This window comes from Pyrus communis, chromosome 6 (genome assembly GCF_041283825.1).
Source record: "Pyrus communis isolate YQ-2024b chromosome 6, ASM4128382v1, whole genome shotgun sequence".
Classification (NCBI taxonomy): domain Eukaryota; kingdom Viridiplantae; phylum Streptophyta; class Magnoliopsida; order Rosales; family Rosaceae; genus Pyrus; species Pyrus communis.
The window spans coordinates 23,765,472-23,780,140 of record NC_142570.1 but is presented as its reverse complement, the minus strand read 5'-3'; the positions used below and the strand labels follow the sequence as shown (position 1 = coordinate 23,780,140).

The 14,669-nt window shown below is 37.7% G+C and overlaps 1 protein-coding gene across 1 annotated transcript; it reads right to left on the bottom strand.

Moving 5' to 3' along the window:
* Nucleotides 1-829: 829 nt before the first annotated feature.
* Nucleotides 830-9,924, bottom strand: LOC137710844 (lysine-specific demethylase JMJ29). The gene is made up of 13 exons (XM_068449986.2): nucleotides 8,670-9,924; nucleotides 8,469-8,584; nucleotides 7,895-7,997; nucleotides 7,651-7,789; nucleotides 7,111-7,174; nucleotides 6,289-7,012; nucleotides 4,971-5,300; nucleotides 4,328-4,762; nucleotides 3,949-4,021; nucleotides 3,592-3,677; nucleotides 2,854-2,973; nucleotides 2,148-2,200; nucleotides 830-1,299 (listed from the first exon to the last, which is right to left on the bottom strand). Exons 1-13 carry the CDS (start codon nucleotides 9,441-9,443, stop codon nucleotides 1,185-1,187), a joined length of 3,132 nt encoding a protein of 1,043 aa, XP_068306087.2. The 5' UTR covers nucleotides 9,444-9,924; the 3' UTR covers nucleotides 830-1,184.
* Between the last annotated feature and the right edge of the window lie 4,745 nt (nucleotides 9,925-14,669).

Here is a 14,669-nt window from a genome sequence, read left to right as displayed (position 1 = left end):
CGTAAGCGCTTGCATGAAGGCTAGTTGGGTGTAAATAGAGGTGTATGCTTCCAATTTGTCTCACTTTCCAATTTTGAAACCCGCGCCTTGTCCTTGTGCTTGTCTTTGCCTTCTGCTTTTTGCATCGCGGCTCCAACAACACTCACATTCCTATTCTAATCTACCGCACAAATATAACAAGTGCTTGGAAAAATCCAATGCCTCCCACATGGAATTGGATCCACTCCTGATTTTAGTGTTCAGAGCTTAAAGATCATCATATCTGTAACGTACAAATTAAATCTGATGATCTCTATTAACTCATTTCATTGGCCTATTACACACAGACCAATAACCCTGATTTCTTTTACACACCAATTAACGATCCAGATGTGTTGATCTTAAGCTCCAAACACTAAGGTCCAGAGCAAATCCAATTCCCCTCCCTCCCTCGGTCCACCCCAATACCCTCTTTGTATTTCTTATCTTATTAATCTCATATTTCTCTTCATATATAATTAGTCCTTAACAGAATGTGCGGCACACACAACTTCCTTGTTTTTGGTGCGTCTATGCTGGGATACGATGGTTTAACTTATCCTTGTCCCGGCAATCACTCTCCGGCCGCGGAGTTATATTTTTCACCGACCTCAAATCCTAAGCGTGATACGGTCTGTCTTGAATTACCCTTTTCCAAAGATGTATGTTTCTTCCCTTCTTATTCTTTATACAAATGCAAGAGGTTGGTTAGGTACATTCTCTCCGGCATCTCTAATGCCCCCGATTCGACCCTCCCCATTAACGTTTGTTAAAAGAAACTAAAAATAAATAAATAAAGAAGATTGATAAATGGGCAATGAACTTTCGAATGCAACCAAAAACCTCGTAGTTTCTGCACTTTACAAGGCCCACTCAAAATAGTGGCAACACAGATTCAAATACTAATGACATAACTCTGTTGCACGAGTTGAAAAACGTAGCGAATTGAGCATGGAACTGTGGATTTTAAGCAAAACAAAATAAACTCCAAACTCACTCCCGAGCAACAAACGAGTCGAATGTGAGAATGGAGTACAAAATACCACATTCCATCAGTCGATATGTAGCATAAAGTAGGATAATACTTCTTATGGTACAGACCTAGCAGCATACACAGCTCAACAGAACCATTCTACCAGTTAAGGAAGCTGTTTCAATGCTTGATTTCATCCCTCGATGACAGCTGAGGAACCTCCCTTACCTTTCACGGTCTTGGCTTTCTTTCGCCCTCGCTTTTGACCTTTCTTACCTTTCGGTGATGGACCAGTAGTTTTCTTGGACCTGGATATCAAACCATAAAGAACGGGTTGTCTCAACAGAATTCAAAGGTACTTGAATAGACAAAAATGAAATTTAAAACTCAATGTTCCAGCTGCTAGTATTACCAGTGAATAAACTAATTACAATCTAATGTTTGTAGATAAGCTTTTACCAATTTCTTTGTGACAATGTCCTCCAAATGAAATATTAAAGTTCATAGGATATGAAGAACAGAGAAACAACTTTCATATAACTTTATTGCTCATAGGATCTGCAGAGTAAGGAAATATTAGTGTGTTACTAAAACTTTCTTAAATTTCCGGTAACAGAACTTTATCATGTGCTTAACTTGTCCATCCACTGCTTTCGGTCTACATTTTGCAAGCAGTGCAATATAATACACACACAAGGACTACCGTAACAAGGAAACCTTGCTCACTAGTCATTAGATTTTGAACTGATATCCAACTCTTAGAAAAATAATTTTTCACTTTTAAACGATGGATATCAGGATTCCATCTTAGTATCTTACAGCATTCAACATGTTTAAAGGTGTGCTTGCATGCATGTGCATTCATGCTCATTGATGAGTACGGTGTGTGTGTGTGTTGAAGGCAGTTAAATTAAGAAACAACGTTTTTCGTTCAGAATAGTTGATCCTAAGATCAAGAAACCAAACTGTATTTTGTCAAATGTAAGTAATATATGAAACCAATCTAATGGAAGTATGATCTGCAAGTTCATTGATCCAGATATTAAGGAATAGAAAGGAACAGCACAGTTCCAATCATGCATTGGCCCCTTAGACAAGTAGAGCCTGACCAGCATTCTGATCTAAAGGCATTGCATATGTATGCTAATCAACTAACCTCGCATTTGGATCCAAAGCATCCTCAACAGCATGAACAATCATTTTCTTGACCTGTTTTAGGAGTAGCAGAATAGTAAGTCCTCCGTAACAAAATGTATCACATATATGATACTCGTGCATATCACAATATCCTAGTAGCACTCTATACCGTTCAAGACGAAATGAATGCCTAATTAGGTCTCTAGATAATGTTCAAAACAAAAACAAACAAAAAAATTCAACAGAGTATCCAAACAAAATCTTAAATTAACACCAAAATTGCCCAACTAAATGAATAGAAAATTTCACGTTTAGGCATAGTTTTGTACATTCATAAACACCCACCACCAAATTAGGCTTCTAAATAATATTCAAAACGAAAACATCAATATAGCATCCAAACAAAATCTTATATTACCACCAAAATCTTATCTTAGATTAACACCAAAATCACCCAGGTAAATGAATAGATAAGTGCATAGTGTCAAGGACACTAATTGTAGTCGTAAATCTGAGCATATGAATAGAAAACTACGTAGTGTAAAGGAAGAAGTTTCATCGTAATTCTAAGCATTCGAATCAACCCACCAAATCACCAAAGAAACACAAGCAACTCAAGAAATTGGAATGAAATTTCAGTTGGTCTGGTTAACAAAATCTACACTAAGAACATGTCAATGTAGCAAAAACGAAAGCCAATTTTTAAGACAAACAAGACTACATACCTCCAACTTGTCCTCTTTGGCCCTATGATTTGGTGGAAGTTTTCGGAATTCTTCTGTCATCTGGAAGCACTCACCAACATTTTCAGGTGAAACGAAATCCAATGCAACTTTGATGCATGACTGAAGAAATAAAAGGATGACTTGTAAGATTTATATACAATAGATGTATGTAAACTAGTCCATCATACAAACCAATTACATATTTCACAAACAGAGAAAGAAGTTTAATATTGATGATAAAATATTTCCCATCACAATGTGTGTTAGTGAAAATGATTAAAAAGACTCTTGTAAGAAAGCCTAAGTCAATTGGGAAGTGAAACAAAAACAATCAATGGCCCTTAATTTAAGATCTAAGTCAATTAATCATGATAGAGCCAAAGTTAGCACCTTTCTTGACATTCCACATAGTCCATATATGCATGAAATACAATGTGAAATTTCACATAAGCGTCACATATCATTGCCGGTATTTAATCCACAATCACATAGCCATAGAATGGCTGTGTACTATTCATTGCAACAAAGAATGATATATTGATGGCATAAACAAAGGCCTTCCAAAGAGAAGTAACATGTCTAAAATCCCAAACGTAAAAAAATCTAAACAATCTAATATTTCATAGCATCAACAGAAAAAATCAAAACAGTATAACAAACAAAACAAACAGATAGAGCATCAACTACCCAAGAAAAAGTAAACCTGAATATACGATTTATGCTTGTAATATAAGTTACCTTCAAGTTTCTGACTTGATGCGGACAGCCTGCAGGAATAAAGACAGCGTCCCCAAGATTTTGGACAAACGTCCATGGTTCAATTCCTAGTAGAGAGCATTTAAACATATCATACAAAACTTGAATACACAAACACAATAGATTTATAATAATATCACTTGCAGAAAGAAAAATTTAAGTGTGGGAGGGAAAAAAAGGCAAGTGCATGCCTGCATGGAGGGTAATATTACTTGATTGGCCTTAACATTCGATTCTATTATTCAACTTATTAAAGTTGAAAGTGTACAAGAGTAAGTTTATCCTCTCTGGTTCACAAAGAGGGTTACCTTAGCATAGATAAGTATATTGTGAACTAACCGTATTCTTCCTTGAGCTTCTTTTTATGCTCCACGGTCAGATAAAAGGTTTGATCATGTATGGGATGAATAACCTACACCACCAAAAAAGACAATAAATGCTGTAGAACCCGAAGACAAAAGCTTTGAAAGGCTAAAGATTCTAAAAAACATAAAAAAATAAACTAAACGCGATTTGTCTGCAATTCACCTAAAACCGTTTTAACTTAAAGACAACGTCCTGTGAATTGTGGGCATACAAAAGACTGCAACATAATGTCATAATTGATAATTTGAAACAAAAATATTGATCATGTAAAAGCCCAAACCATGATTATCCCAGCTTCACCTTCAAGAGATAGAAGAATTTCTTGATTAATAACTGTTGCTAAGCAATTTACCTGAGGCAACGGACAACAGTGTGTATGCCTGAATTCCTTAAAGTGCTTCCTGAGATATTCTTGCAGCTTAGGAACATCCTGTCTCCGGAAAATGTCCCACAAAGCACCTCCCTCAGCTTCAATTGACCCTTCCAACTTATTCACACTGTTTCGCGAATCCTCACAATTTTCACCACCTTCATCATGATCCATTTTTTCCTCCACACTCTGAGACCCCTTTGAAATATCTCCATCATGCCGAACAGTTGGTTCATCCGACTCCTGAACTGATGTACCACTATCTGGATTGTCACTCTCCACACAGTCAACCCGAGTCTGACAATTCCCAAAAAGTTCCCTTTGGTCTTGCTCAAAATGTTTTTTCTTCAACTCTTCTATAGTGGCAAGCTGCTTAGGATTAAGAGTCACTTCAGTGGTATGTGTCAAGACATTGACCTGAAACAGATTATTAGTGGGAAAAATATGATTAAAACTATAAGGTGAACAAAAGTTAAAGACATGAGTCTGCTAAAAGTTGGATCCAAAAAAACTCAACAATGACTCAAACTAGAAAAAGAAAAGCAATAAAGTATCAAAGATCCAAAAATTGAACTATGACAAACAAATGAAGCACAGTAGTAGAATCCAAGATAAGGAAACATACTGCATCCGACATATCACAATGAAGCTTCGTAACAGAATCTCCACGTCCAAGCTCCTGTGCAACACCATAAGCTATATATGTCTTAGGCCCCATGTCTGGCTTTACACATTTATCAGGCAATTTGGTAGCAATGTTCAAATAACCATTTCTAAGATGAGTATATTCCTTGAATGGCAAACAATTTATAAACTCGGCACCATGGCGAGGAAGGCGCTTCTCAAATAAAGTAGATGGCGGCCAATCTTTCAGTTTCAGAATCTGGGGCCACTTTTTCCAGTCAAACCGACCTTGCGAATACCCAGTAAAAAATTGGTGTATATTGATATCCGCCTGCATTCCATCACAAGTTCACACTTATCAAACTCAAATCAATAACCATAAAACATTTCAGTTTTTTGAACAAAGTAATGGCAATAATTGGTGGACAAAAGTGGAGAAAACTAATGAGCAACAAACAATGTGCAAATCCTTTTGGCTCTTAAAAAGAAACAGTTTGAGAAGGCTCAACAAACCAGTGGCATATCCCCTTTAACATCGATCTAAGGAAGGTTTGTGATTCTAACAACTTGCAAAAACAGGGTTTTTACCTTTAAAATATATATTATATTTCTCCACAGCTAAATTAACAAATTCCTCTGTTTAAAATGCAATGGAGGAAGAAAACTCATTCAACTCCTATGTTTGACGACACTTGAAACTCAATAAAGAATATAGATCCAGATTCGAGGTCAACTTTACGAGATGGTAATTAGTTGAATCAATACATATAAAAAGTAACACCACATCAGGCACCGCTTTAAAAACTGATTAAGAAGATCTGAATGGAAGTTTTTCTGAAGAATTATAACTAAAGGAACACATTTAGATCCCCTACCTAATCATTTAGTTAATTAGCATTTTCATTTAGGGAAGACACCATTTTTAATCTCCATTTCTCACAATTTCAGATGATAATTATTTCATACATGGTTTGTTTTCTTGGGTAGATAAGTTTATAAATGAGTTGTTTAACATCAAACGGAGAACATTAAATTCATTTGAGAAGAGAACAAGATTTTCTGAGACCATGCTAGAATGGTGTTCATAATTTTCAAACCATCTGACCAACACTATTTCCTGTTCAGAATGTATAAGTAACAAAAAATACTTGAAGGTTGAAACTCATGAACCATAGGCAACGCAAAACGTATTCTAAGAAATTGTGGTAGACTTTAGACCCTTGACCAGTAAGATGTCTATCCTTGCTCGTTCAGGCAGGAAATAAGTAATGAAAAAATCCCCATAAAATTTATACTTTTAAAGTCAAAGAACAACTAACCTCACACCAATCCAAGCAGTCGATAGTCTTGACATCCAAATGTTGACCATGCTTTATATGTTGCATTTGACGACAAGCCCGCCACATGACGAATGGCTCCCAGCTTAAGCCTAAAGTAGTTTCGAGCACATTGCTCACAATTACAGGCTCACCCTTAACCCAATGGCACTGGAAATGCTTCAGATCCTCATGCTGGATATCTACAGCCCTTGGACAGTACAAGTAGTTATCATCCGAAGCATCTCTAGAAGCCGCTATCCTTATTTTAGTGCTTGAGTTAACATCATCAACAGATTTGAGACATGAACACATCCCTGCAGCAGTTTCACTTGCATTCATAAGTTTGTAAGTTTCATCTATCTCTTCTGCTTTCTTTACCAACTCCATAAGGTGATTTTCGGGAAACACACATCTCAATTCTAATATACCATCACCACAACCACCCATGTCCTTCGGAGGACAAGGAATACTTCCATTGTCATTTGGTTTCCACTCAAATGTTGATCCAACAGAAGACTTTGGGCAAGCTTCCAAAGGCAGTTTCACTTTTCCCTCCCCCCCATGCAAATAGTCTAGGCCTCGACTCACATATTCCATAATCACTTCTTCCCCACCTCCCTTCAAGCGTCCATCTCGAATCTCCCCACAACAGATAAGGCAGAGGTCATATGAACATCCAGGACAGCTTCTGTGAAAGTCAAAGATAGAAGTTTTGCAGTTGTTGCTGACAAAGGAAAAATAAACAACAAAGTTACTATCAAATGAGTGAAAAAACTACAGAATATATGCAACACAGTAATATGTTCCTGGTAAAGATTCTACCAAAACACACGCTCATCAGGATCTACATCTGATTTTTCTGTCTTTAGCTCCAAAGGGGATATCCCTGTCCCAAAGAACATCCAAGATCAAATTAAAACAATAATAGAAGTTCCATTAATATTGTGTGGTAGGTCTCAGATGGGATGAGTGAGACAGTGATTACTTCTAATCGCAGGCATCAATGAGAAACAATCCCAGCCAAGGACAGCAATAACATCCAATATCCCTGATTTCATAAATGATTGCAAACTATTGAGAGTAATAAGTCTCTCTTTTGAATGTGTGGCAACATTATCTGCAGACTACCTATCTTGGCCCAATAAAAGATATAACTTTTGTATCCGTGTGAGCTCATCTTCTAACCAGCCCCCCACCCCACAAAAAAAAACACACACACACGCGCGCACAACAGATTGTATTCATGTATGCACACATATTTTAACGACTACAATGTAAGTTTAAACTATTCGCCTTAAAATCATAACAAAAGATGATTAGAAACAAGAGTTATTCCTCTAATAAGCACCAGAAAGAAAATACCTTGTCTTGTAGCCTCCATCTCCATCTCCGTCACTTGTTCAGCATTAAGTCTTTTCAAAAATGGAAGCAAAGTATGGATCAAATACTTAGAGTGCTCAACTTTCTCCTCCTTGGTAACTTCAAATTCAGGGTAAACATCCTGCATTAAAAACCAAAACATTTTATAAAAACTTCACTTGTGTATGAAACTGAACAACTGAAAAAGCCAAAACTCAGGAGCTTTGCACAAGGAGAGGTAGCTGACCTTCTCAGACTGATAATCTAAGCGCAAGCATGCTTTGCAATTGCAATTTTTTCGGCATACTGGACAAGATTCAGCAATGGCATCCTCTGATGTACAAGGGTACCTATACAACACAAAAAAACACAATAAATAGTAAGAAAAAACTAATGCAAAGAGAAAGCTAGCATTTCAGTTCAAAATAATTAGAGATTTACAACCAGACATACCCGTAAACCCCTAATTCCAGATCCAATCCAAATGCACCCCAGGTTTCATCCATTAAAATACAATTTTAAAACCCATGTTAACAGATCTTCATGTTTATTACAGAAAAATAAATATATTAACAGAAAAGTTTATTCTGAAACTCGCCTTATATAACTATTTTTGCAATGAAAACATTATTCCATCACCAATCAATTAAGATGTAAACTATAACCCCTTTGTCCTTTAGAAATCAAATCAAACATCATTGACTGCATTCTACTCATACAAACTCCAAAAGACGGTGACTAGTTCGACAAAACGAACTCAGACAACCCAGCATCTTTAGTAGATCAGAAATAATACAAATATAGAGCAGATAAATGCATACCAGTTCTGTATGCAAGGAATACAAAATCGCTTCCTCTTACACACTTTGCAGCGAACTACCCGGCCTTTGTCATTCCTCTGACATTGATGGCACATCAACGACACCTCCTCAACAAACTGATAAAATCCAAAACAACAATTACATTATAAACCACAACAGTGACAACAAATGACATAAACATAGAATGCACAAATTTCTTACTTTCTTGGACTGCTTATTTACTTTTCCTTCTCCCTGGTTCATAGGATACTTGACGCCCCTAATTGAATAATCTGCTCTCTTGCTTTTTCGCAAACCTTCTTTCCCCGTATCGGTGTCATCAGAATGCCCCACTTGTTCATCTTCTGCATCCTCCCTATCCCCATTATCACGTTTTTTAGGGGCCCTATTTCCATTGTCTCCTCTGCGCTCCGATTTCGACTCATCAACTACACCATTCTCTTCCAAACCAACAGTTCTTCCCCTTCCCTCTACAAATCTCAACTTTTTCCGACCTCTCCCGCCGCGCTTCTTCACAGAAGCACCGCCATTGTGTCTGCATTCGTCCCCGCTTTCTTGCTCATCTTTCTCCAAATACTCCACCCCCATATTTCTGCTTCTCTTGCTTCGACGTTGTGCTCCATTCTGATTCAATTCGACTCCCTTAGCTTCTTCCCCTCGTGTTCCATTATGATTTCCCAAAACCCCCTCCTCCTCCGCCTCCCCTTCCTCCTTGGCGACAGAAGCACCTCCGTCGCCGCCTTCCGCGGCCTTCTCAGCCTCCAAATCAGTCTTCCTTTTCCTACCGCGCTTCTTCTTCTCAGTTACAGCAGCAACCTCTGCCACTTCCCTTTTCAACCCTTCACTCTGATTCTCCAAACCCACCTCCTCCGCCTCTAAAGCACCATCCTTTTCGACACTGGTGGTGGACCCATGATTTTCCGGCACCCTTCTTGGTCTTCCTCTCCCTCTGCCTCTCCCTCTTCCCCTCGCCATCACAGACCCAAATCCTCAACTCTCTCTCTACTCTGGCTCTGGAAAGGAAAGCAAAAAGTGTGTTGTTTGCTTGTGGGAGAACTCAAAGAAACCTATTTATGGGAACCTTAAATGTCTCCCGGTTATTAAGGTGTTATGGGGGTGAGAGAGAGAGAGAGAGAGAGAGAGAGAGAGAGAGAGAGAGAGAGAGTGGAAAGTACCGATACGATGGGTCGGTCAGTGCCTCAGTTTAAACTTCAAAACAAAACAGTGGGTGGGAGAGGAGAGAGAGAGGGGGAGGGAGGGCGGGGGAATTTTGAAAAAATGGCGCCACAGCTAAAATCCCATGAGGGATATTTTAACCTGTGATTTGAGTGCGGTAATTATTTTGGGAGGGAAGATGATATGGCCATGGAAACGCAGTCCAATGCCCTAACACTGTCGTCAAACCTAGTCACCGCCCTAAGGAAACTGTAGTGCAGACCTAGAAAAGTACACTCTTGGCAAATACAGAGAGACGTGAGTTTTAAATTTGCTTATTATTTTTTTTATTTTGCTTCTTATATTCAGTTTGCTCCAGTGCCCTGATTATATACAAATTATGTCATATTTCCTTTCAAAAGAATTTGTTATTTTATTTCTAAGGCCACATGATGGTATTTACTAAATCATAAGTTAATTGGCAAGTGATTTGTAATTTAGATTGTTAAAAGTATTCGTTCATGCATTCAAAATTTTGTATTCAAATCTCACTTTTCATTATTTAAATAATTTTATCATAATAAATTTAAATACAAAAGAATCTTCTTCATAATATTAAGAATATGTTGTGGGACTAAACTATAAAAGTGAGAGAGAGAGTACGAGAATAAATGATAAAAATAAATGAATAAAAATTCAAAAGAGTAGTGAATATAAGCATTCATCACATAATTTTAGGATTTGTGACGCCTAGGTCATCGTAAACTAACTTAGAATTAGCATTTGAGCTTGAGAATACGTGAGGAATCACGTCATGCATCCAAAAGTACAGGTGGCGAATTACAATTTCATCACACTTTGGGTGACGGGCCTTGTGACAAAGAAATTCGACACAAATAATCATTATGTGATGAATTTTTAGTATTTATGACGCTTTATCATCCTTTGTTTTTTTTTTTTGTAGTCATTGTATGTGTATCACATTCATGAGTTATACTTAACTCAAAAATATGAATCATTATGATAACACTCATCTCATATTTTTTGGCTCACTATAAAAATTTAATACCTCTATAATTAGTATCATACTCAATTTTGTAGTCTATCGAGAAAGGCCTTATAAACCACAAGATAAACATATTTGGCCAATAGGCATACAAAACTAAATAATAGCAAATGGAAAGAGATGATGTAAATATTCAATACACAATTTTTCTCTTGCTATTCTCGATTAATTGAACCAAATTAAACATTTTTTTTTTATTTACAAACGATAGATTTTGTTAGATTAGATGTTTGATTAGCCACCGATAGGATTCAAACTCACACTGTCATGCAAAAGCTCAACTCATTTCCATCACTATGGTAAATGGTCACTTGCTACCAAATTAAACACTTTAAATTCTTTAGATTTCACTTATTAGGAATTATGATTTGGAACTCAATTCTCAAAACTTGTAAATTCTTAACACTCACAATCTTTAACTAATCAATCAATCAATAAAGAGTAATGATAGGGAGACTAAATTTGAAGACTAAAATTGCAAACTAAATGATGTATCACCAATAGAAATAAGCACCTTTATCAATGCTTAAGTAATAAATCAATCATCAACTTCCATCTCCTTTAGTCTCCAAAATTTAGTCTCTAAATTGAGTGTTCCTAGCATTATTCATCAATAAAAGGTCCACTAAAGGACTCTCTAATGATCAAGTCAATATAAATGTCTAGAATTCAAATAGTAGACTTGAGAGCGTATGTATCTCGTACCTTTGGTGATAACCCTAAAAGGTGTATTTATACTTATACTAATAAGAGAATAGTCCTTGTAAGGATAGTAATCTATGAATAATTGAAGGAATGCTAGAGGGAACATAGGGAGAGATTTATTTTTGACACGCCGGACCTTGATATTCACCAAACATCAAGGTAGGCACGTGCTAGGCGACACCCGAAAGTGACGAAGCCATATTAGGATGCATGAGAACTAGAAACAATTAACCGACATAAATAAAACTTGTAAATTTAATTATAATGAATACGTAATTGAGGGACGTATTCAGAGCATATAACTAATCTGAGACACTAAAAATGAATAATATAAATTTGAATGAACAAAGAGATGGGTTCTACACCGAAAGGACTTGAAGATGGCGATGCGGGAGTGCCTTGACGCCGAGATTGTACACCTCGAATCTAAGTCCTGAGGGGGTGCAAAACAAATCATGAGTGGACCAAGTTGATATATAAGTAATACTAAAATAATTAATCTTTAACGTACTAACCCCCAGGTTTATAAAACTTGTATAGCATTATAAGTAAAAGGTTTTTCCGAAAACCTTAGCATGCCATAAAACCTTTCATAAAACATATATCATATATAATGTGCTTAGTAGTAGTAGTACAGGGTATATATATAAACAAATATCTTCATTCGCCCGAAGGCACTACATCTCCCAGCCGAAGCCAATATAAATGTATCATTCGCCCGTAGGTAGTATCAATCGCCCGTAGGCAGGACCATTAACCCGTAGGCAGTAACATACACCCATAGGCATGATATTCGTCTGTAGGCAAATCATATAAAAAACCACTAAGTAAGTACATAATATTTCTAATATATATATCTATCTTAATTGGAGTTCAGTAGCTAAAACGTCATATCATAAAGCTATGTGAACAAGTATGTATATAGTCATCAATCATATATACCACAATGAACATAAAGTCGATAAAGCATGATAATTCATAAAAGCGTGAAACCAATTTACTCATAAAACGTAGACATAAAATCATGTTTTTCATGTATGCATTTCTAATAGTAAAATATGCAATTTAGAAGGGATCTACTCATAGATACTCCGTCGTCGAAGAGCCGTGCGAAATGGGAAGAACGGAAACACCACTAACAAACGCACATATGTACGTAAATGGTACCAATTAATAAAACTCTATTCAAACGATTGAATTTGGGAAAACGAAGCATGAATTTGGAATCAAGATGCTGAAATTAGTCTAGGAGGGTTTTCGATCGAAACACGAAAAAGTCAACCTAAAGTCAACGTTGACAGGTCAACGATCAAAGTCATAGGCTTAATGGGTTTACACTTGGGCTGGGTAATTGGGTCATAATTATAGGTTTGGGCTTAGTAGCTTGGCCCAAAGGGTCTAGGTTAGGCCGGCTGCAAGATTGGATCTTGGATCTGGGCTTCAGGCCAAGGTTTGGCCGGTTTATGGGCACAACTTCAATGCTCATAACTTCATCGATACTCAACCAAATCGAGTGATTCAAAAATCAAAGTTGTAGTACTCAATGAGATGAAGAAAATGGTACCTTGCACTATGGCTAACTCGTTGTGGATTGGCCGAAAAACGCCTCAAAAGTGGCGGTGCTCACCGGAAAATGGGTAAATTTTAAGCGTTCATAACTTCTTCAATACTCAACGAAATCAAGTGATCCCAAAGGAAGTTCAAGGTTAGTTTGGGTGTTCTAGGCTCACGAGGATGAGATGAAGCTTGTGGTGCTTTTGGTTTGGGCGATGGTGGGAGTGTTGTCATTGTTGTTGCTTGTAGTGAGGGCCGGTTTTTATAGAGAGAATGAGAGGGGCGAGAAGTGAGGGAGTTGTGAGAGAAAGTGTTATAAAATCAGAAAAAAGGGGAGGGGGTCATGGGTAGGAAAGGATAAGCGAATCAAAATTGTCACATCCCAGACCGGCTCTGTAGTAGCACGATATTGTGTGTTTTAGGCTTACCATTCCCTCACGGTTTTGTTTATGGGAACTCACGAGCAACTTCCCAGTGGGTCACCCATCCTAGGATTACTTTCGCCCGAACTCGCTTAAGACCAACAAAGAGGGGGTGATGTGCCTTATATATACATGTTCCCCTCCCTATAGCACGAGGCCTTTTGGGGACTCAATGGCTTCGGGTTCCATCATAACTCCGAAGTTAAGTGAGTTCGAGCAAGAGTATTCTTAGGATGGATGACCTACTAGGAAATTCTTGTGTGAGTTTCCCAAAACAAAACCATAAGGGTGTGACTGGGGCCCAAAGCGGACGATATCGTGCTACGGTGGAGTCGAGCCTGGGATATGACAAAATGGTATCAAAGCCACTCTGTCGTTCAACAGATGTGCCGGTGAGGACACCAGGTTCCCCTTAAGTGAGGTGGATTATGAGATCCCACATTAACCAACAGAGAGGGCGTGATGTGCCTTATATGTACATGCTCCCCTCCCTATAGCACGAGGCTTTTTTGGGAGCTCACTGGCTTCGGAGTTCATCAAAACTCCTTAGTTAAGCGAGTTTGGATTAGAGCAATCCCATGATGGGTGGTGACCCACTGGGAAGTTGCTCGTGAGTTCCCATAAACAAAACCGTGAGGGAATGGTAAGCTCAAAGCAGACAATATCATGCTACAACAGAGTTAGTTTGGGATGTGACAAAAATCCCCAAGTGGGTCCCACAAGGCACACAAAATAAGGCCCATAAAGCAACCATTTTAAAAATATCTTCCAACTTAGCTGAAATTACCAAATTGCCCTCTATTCCAAAGTCTGTAAAATTATTTTAGGACGGGTTGTTACAATTTTCCTCCTAGAATAATGATTGCATGAGACACATGCTAATCTTATCATAACAAGGATTCCCAAGATATTTGAGGATGCATACCTAATCAAGGTTTGATTAGGTTTCCCTTTCTTGGATGACAAGCAAGTCTTCCTTGAAGAGACAAATCTCCCTTACCAATTTGGAGCCTATCAAAATGCCTTGCTCCGACAACCCAATCCAGAAGACCTAATTCATATCACATAAGTCACTCTGGAATACAATGGCCCTTTGGGTTGTCTTGTGCACCACGTGTTAGGAAACTAAAAAATCATGGTCTCAAAGACATCAATTTGCATCCACATAAACGTTACTAAGACCTCAATTTGCATCCACATAAAACGATACTTGGACGTGTAATATTGTGACAATCTTGTTTACCTAGACTTGATCCCACTTCGGTGACCCAAAACCTTTAGCAACACATCCCATAAAAC

Bases quoted from the DNA above. Each gene is read 5' to 3' on its own strand.
- LOC137710844 (XM_068449986.2), bottom strand. From the start codon at position 9,443: ATGGCGAGGGGAAGAGGGAGAGGCAGAGGGAGAGGAAGACCAAGAAGG. The intron at 3,678-3,948 runs GTTAGTTCACAA...GCTCTCTACTAG, and splicing joins GAAGCTCAAGGAAGAATACG to GAATTGAACCATGGACGTTT. The intron at 2,201-2,853 runs GTATGTAGTCTT...CTCCTAAAACAG, and splicing joins CCAAAGAGGACAAGTTGGAG to GTCAAGAAAATGATTGTTCA.